At 37.6% G+C, this 14,930-nt stretch overlaps 1 protein-coding gene across 1 annotated transcript; it reads left to right on the top strand.

Moving 5' to 3' along the window:
* Positions 1-117: 117 nt before the first annotated feature.
* Positions 118-9,716, top strand: LOC149200516 (uncharacterized). Its single transcript, XM_089402753.1, has 5 exons — positions 118-377; positions 2,136-2,426; positions 2,805-2,886; positions 4,504-4,643; positions 8,986-9,716. Exons 2-5 carry the CDS (start codon positions 2,208-2,210, stop codon positions 9,244-9,246), a joined length of 702 nt encoding a protein of 233 aa, XP_089258879.1. The 5' UTR covers positions 118-377; positions 2,136-2,207; the 3' UTR covers positions 9,247-9,716.
* Positions 9,717-14,930: the final 5,214 nt, after the last annotated feature.

Raw genomic sequence — 14,930 nt, forward strand, 5'->3', positions numbered from 1 at the left:
CCCCAGACCTCTCTATCATCTCAGCAAACGCAGGCAACGAGGGAGAGAGAAAGACAACGAAAAGTAGAATAAGGAAAAGGAAGAGCAAACACAGGTGTGGATGACACGTAGCGGAGCTCGAGTCCCCAACTAATCCCGCTAACCCCACTGACACAAAGCCCAAAACATTTTTGGGTCATTGCTTATGATTTAAAATGTTGGCGTGAGACTTATAAATATTCGAAGACTTTAGCACGTCCATCCAGCCCTCGGAACGCCTTTTTTCATTCTGTTGTAGAGGCCCATCGAAGCACAGTTGCAATCTTTAAATCCTAATTCGCAGCGACCTCCGAATCTCTTACTGCATCCATTATCGAACACAGACCGATTTCTTCCAGGTTTTATATATTTTCCTTCATCCTTAAATTTTTGCATTTTGTTTTGTAAGGTCTGTGAGAACTTCCAGGGTTTCGTCGTTAAATCCAAACCCCGGTGATAATCTTCTGAATTTCGATCGGTTATGGATGCTCTATAACTGATGTTCAATCCAACCATTGAGGTTAGGGTCATAAAATGTTTGGTAAAATGATTTGCTTGTCGGTCTAGTTATGTACGGATTTTGGTGTTTTTGGTTTAATTCCTCTGTATTGTTATGTGTATTAATCTCTGTGTATATATATGTAGTTATATGTGTATATATGTATGCTTGCACATTGTCTTCCCGAAATTGCCCATTAGGTTTGGTTTCAGGGCCCTATAATTTGGGCTATCTCTTTTTATATTCTGTGGCTCACTGAGTTTATTTAGGTAGCAACTGATCGCGGAAGAGAGCAGTCACCGCCCATTCGCTAAGGGTGCTTGCCGTGAGAAGTCCCTGTTTTGAATCTTGCGGACACCTCTTACCCGCCAAACTGAACACAGAGAAATGAAGATGCAGTAGCCTTTTTCCTGGCCTTCTAACGGCCACTTTGCTTACCTGGAATCCTATGCTTATCTGTTGTATCAGCATCCGTGGTGCCAACCTGTACTTGTAAAAATCTGTCGGAAAGATGCCGAAGGGAGTTGGATTCAGGCCGATTGGGAATGTATATTATTGTGGACAAGGCATTATAGCAATCTGTATCGTTTGGTTGTGGCTTCTTTTTAACTTATTTTTTTTGTTTGGTTTCCATTCATCACTCCATGACTATTAATGATGTCTTCTCTTTATAAGCGCCTGGCAGCACAGGCCTTGACCTCGTTGTAACAATCAACCCAGAATCCTTCGGCTAAGCAGCTACGGGTGGGGGGTTATATTATGCCAAAAACAGTTAGGACTCTCACTTGGTGTCAATTCTAAGTACGAGCACAAACATAAGCTTTCCTCAAGGGGTAAAAATCTCACTCGTGAGACATGAACCCTGTTGGGGATTTTAACAGCGTAGTCATGGGTAGGGGATTCTATTGTATCACTTTTGTACCAAAAACGCTCAGGACTTGCACCTGGCCCCGACTACAAACGCGAGTACAAGCGCAAGAGTCTCCCAAGGAGCAAACATGTTTCTGGGGAGACTTGAGCCCTGGTGAGGGTAATAACAGCACCCCAATTCACTGATCTGGCAAGTCCTGTCTCGCTGCCGCTGCATGTCAAAGTGTTGTTGTTCAGGTGTTCGGCTATTGTATAGTCTGTATTTTGGTTGTTGATTGTCAAATCCCCTTTTTTCATGTAAAGTAGTTGTTGTAAGCATCGGACAGCTTTGTGATCTTTTGGGTTAAATTGCTTCATATATTACTAAGCAAACAATATGTACAAAGAGAACAACATATGTAGAAGAGATGGGAGTATGGTTTATCTGTTCGTTTAAGGAATATACTGTTTTGACCGGACTGTAAGGATAAAATTAATAAGAAAATTTGGTTATTTGGGGAGAGGTTAACCAAGGAAAATTAAATCATCCTTGCCTTTTTCTTTCACAATTTCTCCCAAAAGAAGCTCCATGGAGCTTTAGTTGCACAATTGTTAATCATATCGTTTTATTATGTTTGTAGATATGTTGAGACAAGAAGTATCACCTATAAGTTTTGGGTGAGGTTTATTCATCATTTTTTAATATATATAGTTAAAGTTCATCTGCGTTGATTAAAGTTTTCATGATTGCCTGTCCTCATGCAACCAGGCAGTTAGCTTCGAGGAAGGAGACCGACCTAACTCTTTTCTTTTCAAGTTACATCCTCTTCTGTGGGCCATCATGAACAGATCAAGGTCGATACGAAAGCGGAATCAAGATTTGGAATTGAGGCTAGGGCAGTCTGAGTTAGAAAAACAGAACACATTGTTGACTAACCAAAATGTTCCATTGGGCAACTTCATCGTTGTTGAAGATGATGATGATGAAGTTCAGCTGTCGTCCACAAGAATATTTGGTCATGATGAAGTTCGGCTACCATCTTCAAGGCTCTCTGTACAAGTATGTTCCTGTTATGATCTAGTTCCATATTTTGTATTATATAGTTGCTTTATTCTTTAAGTGTTCTTCTGATAGTGCTAGACTGGTCATCAATGGTTTGCAGGATTGAAACTCTGTTATCTTATATGTGTCTTCATTTCGAGGCTAAATTTGTAATTGTATTAACAGAAGTTAAAAGCTAGCATTAGGTACTTGAGAATGATATAAGTAGCCATATTTTTTAATGTTATATGTGCTAGGTTTGTTTTGAATTTTTGTTTTGAGGAGCTGATTTATATATGAACTAAGTGTATGGCACTAGCTATTTATATTAGTTATAACTTATGTGTTGGAACTATATATTTATGGAAAGCATTTGTTTCTTTATTCTGTGGTCAGTCAAGAAATGGAGTTTCCCGGAGGACTATTCGGGTGCCAGCAATAAGGGAGGAGGATCTGGAGCTACGACTTGGACTTGGAGGTGCATTTGTAGACCTTGTCATGATAGGGATAATTTTGGAAGATTTTGAAGATGACTGTCTATGATGTGAATGCAATTGACATTGAAATGTTATTGTTAATTTAGTAGAGCATTACTTGAAATGCACTCAATTGATGTTTACCTTTTTTCCCAGAGTCACCATGCCCTGGTGAAGGAAAACAAATTCCCGTAACTTTCCTTCCATGCAGAAGAAGGAAAATAAATTCACATAGGAATTATGAAACTGAGGTTTAACAAAATTTATAAAGGATTCTATAACCAATTGATGCATTAAAGGTGCTTCTATGGTATTCACAAGTCTTTAGCCTGCTTCCAGGTGAATCTTTTCTGTAACAGTAAACACTTCCTTATTACTTACGGAAGAAGGCAAAAGGCATGTGGAGCTAAACTTCACATATCTAAGGAGTGTATTCCATAATGGAATATTAGAAAATGAAGCACTCCTAAGACATGGTCAAGCCGAACTTCTCGAAGCAAGTGTCACAGATTCATGACCAATTTTTTGATCTTTTCTACATCTCAGTTTGACCTTAATTTCTGATCTTTCCTACATCTCAGTTTGACCTTAATTTCTGATCTTTCCTACATCTCAGTTTGACCTTCTATTAGATGTATGGTTTAAACCTTAGTGTAATTTCTCTAATGATCTTGATGTGGTGTTATGTGGTGTGGTCTTGAGATTGTGTATTCTAGTCGATAATAGTTTCTGTTCACATCATCATTTCTAGGATTTTTATCTTTAAAATATATATTTTTCCTTTGTCAATGTAGTGTACCAGAAATGATATCATTTGAAGTTAGGTTCTATTCCTGCTTTTGTTTGTCTGTTAATCCGTTGTCTGAATAGGGAAAGACTGATCAATGGTATTTCATTAGCATACACCCATAATTGAATAAATGAGGGAAAGAATTGGCAAGATGCTTCTTGCGTCCACCACATTTTAAGATGTGGGAAAGTCTCTGGTTAAAATGCCAACTGCTTCAAAGTACAATATGAATGTTAACATGTGATTTCATTAGCATACACCCATAATTGAATGACTGGGGGAGAAGAATTGTCCAGATGCTTCTTGCATCCACCACATATTAAGATGTAGGACAGTCTCATAGCGTATGGCTAGTGCTGTGCCCTGCCTGGCTAGATAGCCATGATGACCCTGGTATTTAATGGTTTCAAACAGACCATACTGGTGTGGGGTATTGATTCTGATGCCTCCATTCTTGACCTACAGATCAAGCCCTGGACTTCTTGGGGGTATTGTTGTAACTTGTAAACTTTCATGTATGTTTATGCAACAACTGCTGATAGAGAAAATATATGTTGTATTGGTAGCACAAATCAAATTAATCCACTAGTTTACTGATTTAATCTAAATTTGAGATTGTAGTTTTGTCCTTGATTCATGGGATCAATTATAGTTTTGCATGGGGTAGATTGAAGTGATGCACAAGATGAGTCTGATTTTCACCAGTTGTTGGCAGAATGGGTATAATGCCTATATGAAATCCTATTGACATTGTTTGTCTACTCTGTAACAGTTTTGTAGGTTTGATCACGTAGTTATTTATCACTTTAATTTTATTGATGTGTTTCAGGAACTTCAGCACGTTTTGATGTAGTGCATATACCATCTCTGAGCCATCAATGTCGGCTTCAGCAAATGACAATGGTTCCTCCTATTGTGCCAATAAATATCTCTGATGATGGTGACGAAGAAGTTCAAAGACCTGTTAAGGTAAGTTAATGGCAGATCTTATTCTTTTTCTTATGAAATCATGGCTTTGGGAATGTGATGCTCATCAATTCCAACTTTTTTTTCTTATCTTTTATAGGAAATTTCTCTTAATATATTGACACTGGACAGCATATGCTTGCAATTAATGTGTTATACACACTTGGATTTTATATCATTGATTTTATGAGGTGCTTTATTGATTTTTCAAATTTTGACACATTTGCTAGGCTGCACAAGTAATAACTAAATCATATGAGAAATAATCAAAATGAGTATTATGTATACTACTATACTTTTGGACAAAATGTTGTCATTTTTCCATGCATTTTTTGTGCTCTTCGACCTTGCAATGGCCTATTAAATAAAAATAAACCTACTTTTTGATATCTTTGAGTTTCATTTCTGTGGCATGCAGTTGATTCCTCCCATTCATGGATTTCCTTGAAACTTTCTGTAGGAATTGGAATGCTACCTTTCCTTATCAAGGCAAATATTGTAACTTCATATTTAAAAGGAGAAAAAAGTTATATTTTGCAAGTACAACAAGGTACACAAAGAAATCATTTGTCCTAAAATTCAAAAACAACTCCTATCCACTGTAAAATTTCATTGCCTACTGTATAAGGTCATGGAAGATGGTCCACTGGCACCAGGGTTTCTTCAGCAGCTTCTAAACCTTTTTTGACAGACTGTATGTCTTTGTGCTATGTTCCCTATATACAAGAGTTAAAGACGTGTGATTGAATCTTCCAATGAGCTTTGTCTGATCAAGAACTGATTGAAGGGAGTCTGTCAGGGTAGTATACTGAGCTGTTTGTTCATTAAATCTGCAAAGAACACAAAATCTTGGCCTTTGCTAACCAAAAGAATAATTTAGATTTTAGGGGTGCATTCCATTTCACAGTTGCTTTGATTCCACCACCAGCATGCTTCATTTTGCTCATTTCCCAAGAAATTGGCTGTTAACCCAGACTTGCCTTACGATTTGCACTGCTAGTGTTGTTTGAGCACATCAGAACTCTAAACCTTTTTTGACAGACTATATGCCTTTGTGCTATGTTCCCTATTTACAAGAGTTAAAGAAGTGTTATTGAATCTTCCAATGAGCTTTGTCTGATCAAGAACCGAGTGAAGGGAGTCTGTCAGGGTAGTATACTGAGCTGTTTGTTCATTATATCTGCAAAGAACACAAAATCTTGGTCTTTGCTAACCAAAAGAATAATCTAGATTTTAGGGGTGCATTTCATTTCACGGTTGCTTTGATTCCACCACCAGCATGCTTCATTTTGCTCATTTCACAAGAAATTGGCTGTTAACCCAGACTTGCCTTACGATTTGCACGGCTAGTGTTGTTTGAGCACATCAGAACTCTTCTTCCAGACTCAGCCTGATTGAACAGCTTTGCAATTTTTGAATAAAGGAGGTCCACTATTCTGCTTATGACTATTTAATCCAAAAAATTGCACATCTTTCGACCATGTTGTCACATTGAGTTTTGTTCTGGTGCATTTGCGTCAGCTAATGTCAAGATCTCCTGCTGTCTTGTGTCCTCAAGTCAAGTCATCTGATAAGCTGTGTGGGCTGCTGGCCATCAGAGTCCACTCATTTATCAATACCTAGTTTTGTGCTCTGTTTCAAAATAGCCAGGTTTAAATGATAAGAAAGGCCGGGACTGGAGTCTTCCAAATAATTGAAGCATTTGCTGTGGGTTTGATGGACATTTTGTCTTCCAAAGAAATAGGGATGGAGGGCAGAGACCTTGAGTTAATCATTCTTATAAACTCTTAGCTGCATAAGTGAGGGATGTTTTTCAGTCCCTGCCCTCCAAGGGCATTATATTTTGCTTATCTTTTCCATTTGACTAGAGGATTTGCCTCCCTTCCCCCCAACCCCCAAATAAAACTGGAGCATTTTCTTCTGATTTTCTCCTATATCCATACTGGCATATAAGGCATCCTCCTAATCTCGTCTTGATATCCATGGTCATTAGATTTAACCATGAACTCTCTTTCTGTGGCCAAACCATATAGATCCAATGCAGCTCTAAGCTCTTCATCCTCTCTTCCTGAGCCATCCCTATCAGCCATACATCATCAGCCCTGGTCCCGAAGAGCCTGTTGTGGCCTTCAGCCACAAAACGAAACAATTGGGGGATGATGGCGGGCTCCACTGCCTTGGTCCCCTGGTGGGCCTGAAGAATTGAGAGGCAGACCTATTCATCAAGACCAAGAAAGAGGAAGAAAAGAAACGTCTCTCAACCCCATTAACAAAAGCAAAGACAGAGCCTTGTATGTCTAAGAATGAGCCTTAGACACAACAATCTAACTTGATTACTATAGCAGCTAGATTTTTCACTTTTATAGCATGCGGAATTTTATGGGAGCTATACCATTAGCATCAGTGGTATTCCTGTCTGCAAGAAACCCAAACTGCTCAGGAGAGGGGACTTCAGCCGGAGTAGGCTTTAATCTTCTGACATTTGGAGATGATCTTATATGATTGCATAACGAAATGGGTCTGAAATCATCAAAGTAATCTGGTGTCAGATTTAGGGATTCAAGCCAAAATACTAATAGTTGTGTTTTCACTTCCAAGATTCTTTTTAAAGACCTGGATTCTTCAACCACAGCTAAAATATTATTTGCCAAGGTATCACAAGTTTCTGTAAGATTTCCTAGGCTTGTGCTGGATGCTTATGGGGCCTGCCCTTTTTAAGTTTTTTGTATTAAAGTGATATACATAATATTTTTATTAATAGTCAAAGGAAGCGATGTTAACTTCTGTGATACATTTTCTAATATGTTTGCAATGCATATTTCAAATGATTTTGTTTTGACCGTTTGGGGTTTGTTTCTAAATTTTACACAATTCGATTCTATGTCATTCTGATTGTAATAATGGTAGATTAAACTTTATATTAAATGTGGTACAGCTGTCTGCTTTTTTACCAGCTTGTGTCTTGACATTATATAGACCCTCAATCTCATTTTCTGCCCCCAAATTTTTGTAAACTTCATAAATATCAGCTGTACAACTTTTTGCAGCTTTCCTGCCTGGTGCTTTTACCTTTTAATAAATCCTCAAGGTGATGTTTTCAATGCATCAGAAATTGAAAAAGGTAAGATCCAATCCAGTAGCACCTTGCTCTTCCTTTAACCAGGAAATGCTGTATCAGTTGCAACATGGAGGGGTGATCTGGTTCCTGTTTGATTCCCCATTTTTAACTGTCCTCTTTCCAGCAGGGCCGTTATTGTCTTTGGTCTAGACGCTAGAAATGCTGTTCTAATGACTCAGCATTAGATCTACCCCTTGATGAGCATAAAGCTTTTGGAACATGGGCCACCTCCTAATGGAAGGTGATCATATATTTGTATGTTGCCGCTTTGAATCCCATTATTATCCACTTTATTTCCAGGTTCATTTTGAGCCACGTAACTCCTATCCTTTCCTTTTCTGCCATCTATAGATTTTGTTCTAGCTCAAAAGTTCCAAAAACTCAAGCTTTTGAACCACGTATCTCCGATCTTTTCAGCGGTCGTACTTATTCATTAGTCTTTGTCTGGGACTTGTGCTGTACCCAATTTATCATTAAGAATCCCTGTTCATGCATAATTGAAATTATCTTTTGCTTTCTCTTATTCTGAACCTTTCTAGTCCAATATTGATTGAGAAAGGGCCTTGGGTAAAGCCCCCTTTCATACTTCTAAGGGGGCTTTACCCAAGGCCCTTTCTCTATTGTTTCTTTAAGTGGTTTGTTGCTCTATTGTTTCTTTTCTTGACACGCAGAAAACTAATTTCCCTTTGTTCTTTTTAAAATGTTATTTCCTAGGCTGCGGTGGACAGAACCTCATTTATTCTTTTCGCTGGATCTGTCAACAATAAATTTGAGTACTTTACTCTAGAGTCTAAAGTCTAGCTTTATCTCATCCCTATTCTAAGGAGGGGACCTTATCCCTCTCACAAATTATTAATGCGTTGTCCAAAATTTGTTCAATAATAATGTAAACCCTCTCTTTCCGCAGTCCCAAGTATGTTCCTACCTGAATCCTTTATTTGGTTGCCTTCAGATGCATTGTCCGCAAGAAATCCCCATCCTTTATTTGATTGCCTTTAGATGCCTTGTCCAAAGAAACCTCCAATGATTTTCGGTGCCTGTTTTGGCAGTTACTAGTTTTATGCCAGTGGACCGTTGCTTGGTGTCATCTTATAATTACTTGTTATTATAACTTGAGATCCTTTTCTTCCATTTAGGATATTTCTTACTGCTAGTAATGTGTTAACTCTTTTTTGGTTGTGATAAATTATTGGCTGATTTATCTATATTCTTCTTGTGCATCTGCAGAAGAGGAAGCATGGACACCCATTAAACGTCAATGATCACCCGGTTGAAGTCAAGGAAGTAAAAGAAGTGAAGGAAGTGAATCTAACATGTGCAATATGTATGGATTCCATGAAAGAAGAGACTTCAACAATATGTGGACACATTTTCTGTAGAAGCTGCATTGTAAGTGCAATCCAGATTCAGAAGAAATGTCCGACTTGTCGCAGGAAGCTCTCAATGACTAATATTCACCGAATCTTCCTTCCTGGCCGCAATGTGTGATACATTTATCGGGTGCTGCTATTGTTGTGCGTGATTGCTAATTCAATCAATAAGGAAATATTACCTTGATATACAGATCTCTTCCTTACATGGAGGAAAAATTGTGAAGGAATGACTGACTAGGGCCCGCTGACACATTTACAAGTCGATTGACAAGCGATGCTACATAATTGTTGTTATTTATTGGTTTTCTAGGAGTTGCTTAGTAGCCATTGCTTAGGTTTTTTAGCGTTTTACAGACAGTTGTCAGATTATTACTTAGGTTGTCCGTAAGGTTGTACGATTCTTGGAAATTCCCATATTTTTGTATATGTTATTCAGGGAAGGTTATTTCACTATGACTCTTATCACCGAGGAACTATTTCATTATTGCTTTTCACCGTAAGTTATTGTCTCTGACACCTTGTGATGCACATCATTCTAAAAAGGCTGCTTTACACATGGAAGTTGATGAACTTTATTTGCTGTTGTTTCGGTATTAGTTGGGTGCACCTTTATCTATTTTTCTCTATTAAGCACGATTGCTCTATGCAAGAGCATGGAACCCACACATTACTTTTTGGAGCGTGTTGGTTCAACTTCTACTGTAAAAGGATTCTCTAATCGCCTTATAATATTAACCTCTTCAATAACAAGCAATGGTGATGTGTTAATAGCAATATGGATTACATGGGAAGTTGTGGATTTCCAGGGAATAATACGAGTTTGCCATTTTAAGTCTCTGTTTTATATAATAGGAATATTTAATCGAGTAATTTTTTCCAGTTTTAGATCAGTGCTGAGATGATGCATGAAATCTTGCAATGGTTTTTTTGATCATGCATCAATATGAGATGGGGAATCCCTAGGAAAAATATAATCAGTAGTGACAATTGAGTTGGGGCAATCGACTCTATAATGGTCTTTAACACTCCAGATTTTAATGATGGAGATGCATTTTAATTTCAAACAAATTTCTGAATACTTTGAATGGGATCTGGACAGCGGATCAAAAATATAGTTGAGCAATATTACTTTCTATCTTCGGTTTTGGCCAAAGGAAGATTTCTAAAGTAAGCTTGATACTATATTTGGCCTTACGATTTCAACTCTTTTGAGGCCTTGTAATCCAAAGTACGATTCCATAATTTTCTTGTAATGGCATATGGAATCAATTGCGATTTTAGTCTTTAGCCATATGTTTTCTCACATGTTGTATGATCCGTTCTATAATTTGGACATTCTGTAACCACAATGGAAGCTTTTACTGAAAGAAATTTCAAACCCTTATTAGTGAAAATGATATGTAGCTGATTGTCTAGCTTGAACATTGCGATCAAATATGATGTTTTATTTTTCGATTAGGTTAGGTACTTTGATTGGCTGATCTCTCCAGAATACTAGGCAGCATTAGGTTGGTGGCCCAACCCCTTGGGCAGTGACTTGTGAGTTGGCTGCAGTGTTATCTCTGGGTGAACTGGTCCTGTAGTCTGCTCACCATTTATCATCAAAAGTTTCAATTCGTAGCCATTTAGTATTAAAAGTTTCAATATGGTTCTAGTATCAAAAGTTTTTAAATCTCATCCAAGATACAATAGTTTTTCTGGATTTTCAGGATCGGTGAGATTGCAATATTTCCATTGCAACTTGACATGCTGTTTTTTTCTATCCTATTTAATGCTGGGAGGGTAATATTGATGACAGATGTCAATATAAGCAATGCTTTTGATGATATGTAGGTATTTGTTGTGGTATGATTTTTTTGGATGTTAGGGACTATCTAGAACATGTTTGCTATGCATTTTTGGTTCAGAAATAGATTGCACTCTATTCTATTTTGATTATATGCATTTTTATATGCACCACAAAAGATATTCAATTACGTGCTTTTAGTTGACTGGTTTTTTGGTCTTCCAACCTGTTCTTGATTTAGAGAGTTTTCTAGCTTGATTACAGTAACATTGGTTGACATGTGTTGCTTTTTTATTTGCCTCTATTTGCCTCTTAAATGATGTCTATTCAAAAGTTTATTATTTGCTTTTTTGATTATATGCATTTTTATATGCACCACATAAGATATTCAATTACGTGCTTTTAGTTGACTGGTTTTTTGGTCTTCCAACCTGTTCTTGATTTAGAGAGTTTTCTAGCTTGATTACAGTAACATTGGTTGACATGTGTTGCTTTTTTATTTGCCTCTTAAATGATGTCTTTGATTCAAAAGTTTATTACTTGCTTTTTCTTTTGCGTAATGATGCTTGAAACACAAGCTTTTAACATGAACTCCCTTCACATATTTTAGGTCTTTGTCCAGGTTTAAGCCTTTAACATGAACTCCCTTTACATTTTTTTTTTTGGTCTTTTTCCCTTAGAGGTTTAAGCTTTTAACATGAATTCCCTTTACATTTTTTTTATATCTTTCTCCCTTTTTTGTCTTTCTCCCTTAGGTTTAGGGATGAACTCCCTTTACATTTTTTTTAGGTCTTTCTCCCTTAGAGGTTTAAGCTTTTAACATGAATTCCCTTTACATTTTTTTTAGGTCTTTCTCCCTTAGAGGTTTAGGGATGAACTCCCTTTAAATTTTTTTTTAGGTTTTTCTCCCTTAGAGGTTCCTCTAGGGATTATTTTGGCATTTTCTCCCTTAGAGGTTTAGGGATGAACTCCCTTTACATTTTTTTTAGGTCTTTCTCCCTTAGAGGTTCCTCTAGGGATTATTTTGGTATTTTCAGCTCATGGGTTTTGGTGATTAGGAAAGCCATCATTCTATTATACACCACATAATGATAGACTATGTAACAATGATACACTAATATGTATGCCACACTTGCACTTTCTTAAATGAATATTGTCTATGTTTCCAAATATGCTTTTGTTAAAATTATACTTTGTGAATTAGTTATCTTAATCAAATAACAATGAATTGTGTTAAAATTTTAGGTTGTCACGCTATCACATCAAATAACAATGAATTGTGTTAAAATTTTAGGCTGTCACGTTATCACATTATTATATGAATTACTCTTAATATTTTGAGCATCCACTCATTAAAAAGTGCGGTTTTGTGTCTCACCTTATGGTGTGTGCATCCATCCATGATAACCTTGATGATGGTTGCTATTCAACACTTCAACATGGGTGTGCTCACCCATAATGGGTGAACATGTCACTTCTTAGGCAAATTGCATTTTAGTGGGGGCAATAACAAGTCATTGCTTTCATCAACTTGACAAACCCTTAACAATAGGGATACCCATTATAAATACCCTTGTCTTTTTTGTAATTAAAAGTGTTATCTATATGAAAAAGATATTACATATCTCTTCATTAAAAGCTTGCCTAAGATCCATCGAGTAACCATTTTTTATGATTTATCCCTAAATAGGGAAAGGATAGAGTATTGAAAAAACAAGCATTGAAATGGATTCAAGCCCCCATATGTTTAAAATTTAGTGGAAAATACATTGCTATAAAGTGACCAAACTTCATGCTTAGGGAATGGAATATTTCCCAAAGACAAGAAATGACATTGAAAATTGGAGGGAATCCATTCAATTATAAAGAGGATTTTGGAATGAAGCATTCATGACAATGAAAACCATGGTGGAAGAACTATATCGTGAATGAAAGAAGTTTGATGAGAGTGGAAAGCACAACATTGATTTGGTGGGAGAGCAAAACTCAAGATCTCCTCCATAATGGCAAAATAATTTCTTCTTTGTATGATTTTACTAGTGCATTAAGGAAACATTTCTGCCCATTAGGCTACATGCGACATGCCATAATGGACTAGAAAAATTTGAGGCAAGGTAAAGGACAAAGTGTTAAGAGTTAAACTTAAGAGCTAAGGAAGAAAGCTTTAATTTTGGGTATTCCATTATATTGACACAAGAAAATCTTCCTATGTACATTGGTGGTTTGTATAATTATCTTTGACATAACATCCTTGCGTTCAATCCAACTAATTTAGATGAAGTTTGTGCTCAAGCTACACATTTTGAATTTAGAGGAAAGAATGTTAATGATGGTTTCTCAATAGAACCTGTTCAGCCAAAGGAGAGTAAATAAAGATTGTCAACCACAATGGAGGAGGAAGATGATCCTCCATGTTCTCATTGGAAGGAACAACATGATGCAGATCAATGTTGGAAACTTTAACACCCCCATCCACCCCATAGCCCATACTAAGGGTAGAAGAAGGCATTATTATCCTTGATCCAACCTCTAAATTTTTATTATCGAAATGGGGTCTTAAAATTTCATCATTTTTCAAAATCCTTGGAACTTAAAATAAACATCACCATTGTGTCTAGCTTGTCGAGAGATTTATGACGATATAAAGTTTCCTAAACGTTGGTGTTTGGATCACAAGAAATGGCCATTTGAATACAACCCATTAAATCCTTGCCATGTCGGCATTGTGTTGCCACGTTGTACTTGCATGGACCTCACGTGGTGTCCACACGAAAACCTTCCACCCTTCAGAAAGAAGTCCACATCATTGCACCAACGAATCAAATATTAACCATTGGTCCACTCCTTGACAATGGAGTATGTGTCAACCTGGTGTTTAAATATGTATAGGATATTAGTGTTTGGTGTTGTATGGCTCTTGGTGTTTGGTGTTGTTTGGGATATCCAACCCTATTTCTGTCTTGAGTAGGGATAACCTTCCTCTGTTATGCTCTTACCCTGCAAAGTAATACCCAAACACAGAATATGTGAAGAAAAGATACCCAGAACTCAGAATATGCGAAGAAAAGATACCTAGAACACAGAATAGCAATGATTTTATTATTCAGAGAGAAATGTTCACAGGCCTCTTCGAGGGGGCAACCTCCAATAGAGCAGAGCTCGATTACAAAAACAAAACACGATACTCCTCGCAGGGAGTCTCTATCCTTTATATATGACTCATACATGCAATACCACAGGCCAATACTGTGGGTTTTATTAATACCATCTATCTAATACTACCGCCCATTTACCATCTATCTAATACTACCGCCCATTTGCAACTAACTGTGGTCCCATCATTAATTGCGGGTTAACCACTTACAAATATTAATATGGGCTTTATTGACTCTTGACTATGACGTGATCCCATGATATAAATAAGGGGGTTAGGGTGGGACCCTAACATGCCCTCCCCCTTAAGACTAGCCTTGTCCTCAAGGCTGAAGCTGCGGAAACTGCTGAAGAATAGTGGCTGGTTCCCAAGTTGCATCTTCCGGAGAGGTGTCTTTCCATTTGACGAGGACCTCCTTAATCATGCGGCCGCGCAGGTGCTTGTCTCGTGTGTCTAGAACCTGTTCAAGTTGAAGCGAGATCGACCCTTCTTCATCCAATTCAGGTAGACTGGTTTGAACTCGGCAATTGTTTCCAATCACTTTCTTGAGGCACGAGACATGGAAAACTGGGTGGATTTTTGCTGTAGGTGGCAAAGCCAACTTGTAAGCCACTTCTCCAATGCGCTGAAGTACTTGGTATGGTCCGTAGAATTTTGGAGAGAGCTTTTGACAACCCTTGTCTTTGAGTGATGTTTGCTTATATGGTTGCAGCCTCAAAAAGACCTGATCCCCTTCTTGAAACTGGCGCTCTGAGCGATGTTGGTCGGCCTATTGCTTCATACGGTTCTGAGCTTGATGAAGATTCTCGCGCAGATGGGCGAGCATGGTTGCGCGGTGTTGTAGGAGTTGATCCACGGC

Source organism: Pinus tabuliformis, chromosome 2_1 (assembly GCF_031772625.1).
Source record: "Pinus tabuliformis cultivar Carrire ecotype Pingquan chromosome 2_1, CPIR1, whole genome shotgun sequence".
Taxonomy (NCBI): Eukaryota; Viridiplantae; Streptophyta; class Pinopsida; order Pinales; family Pinaceae; genus Pinus; species Pinus tabuliformis.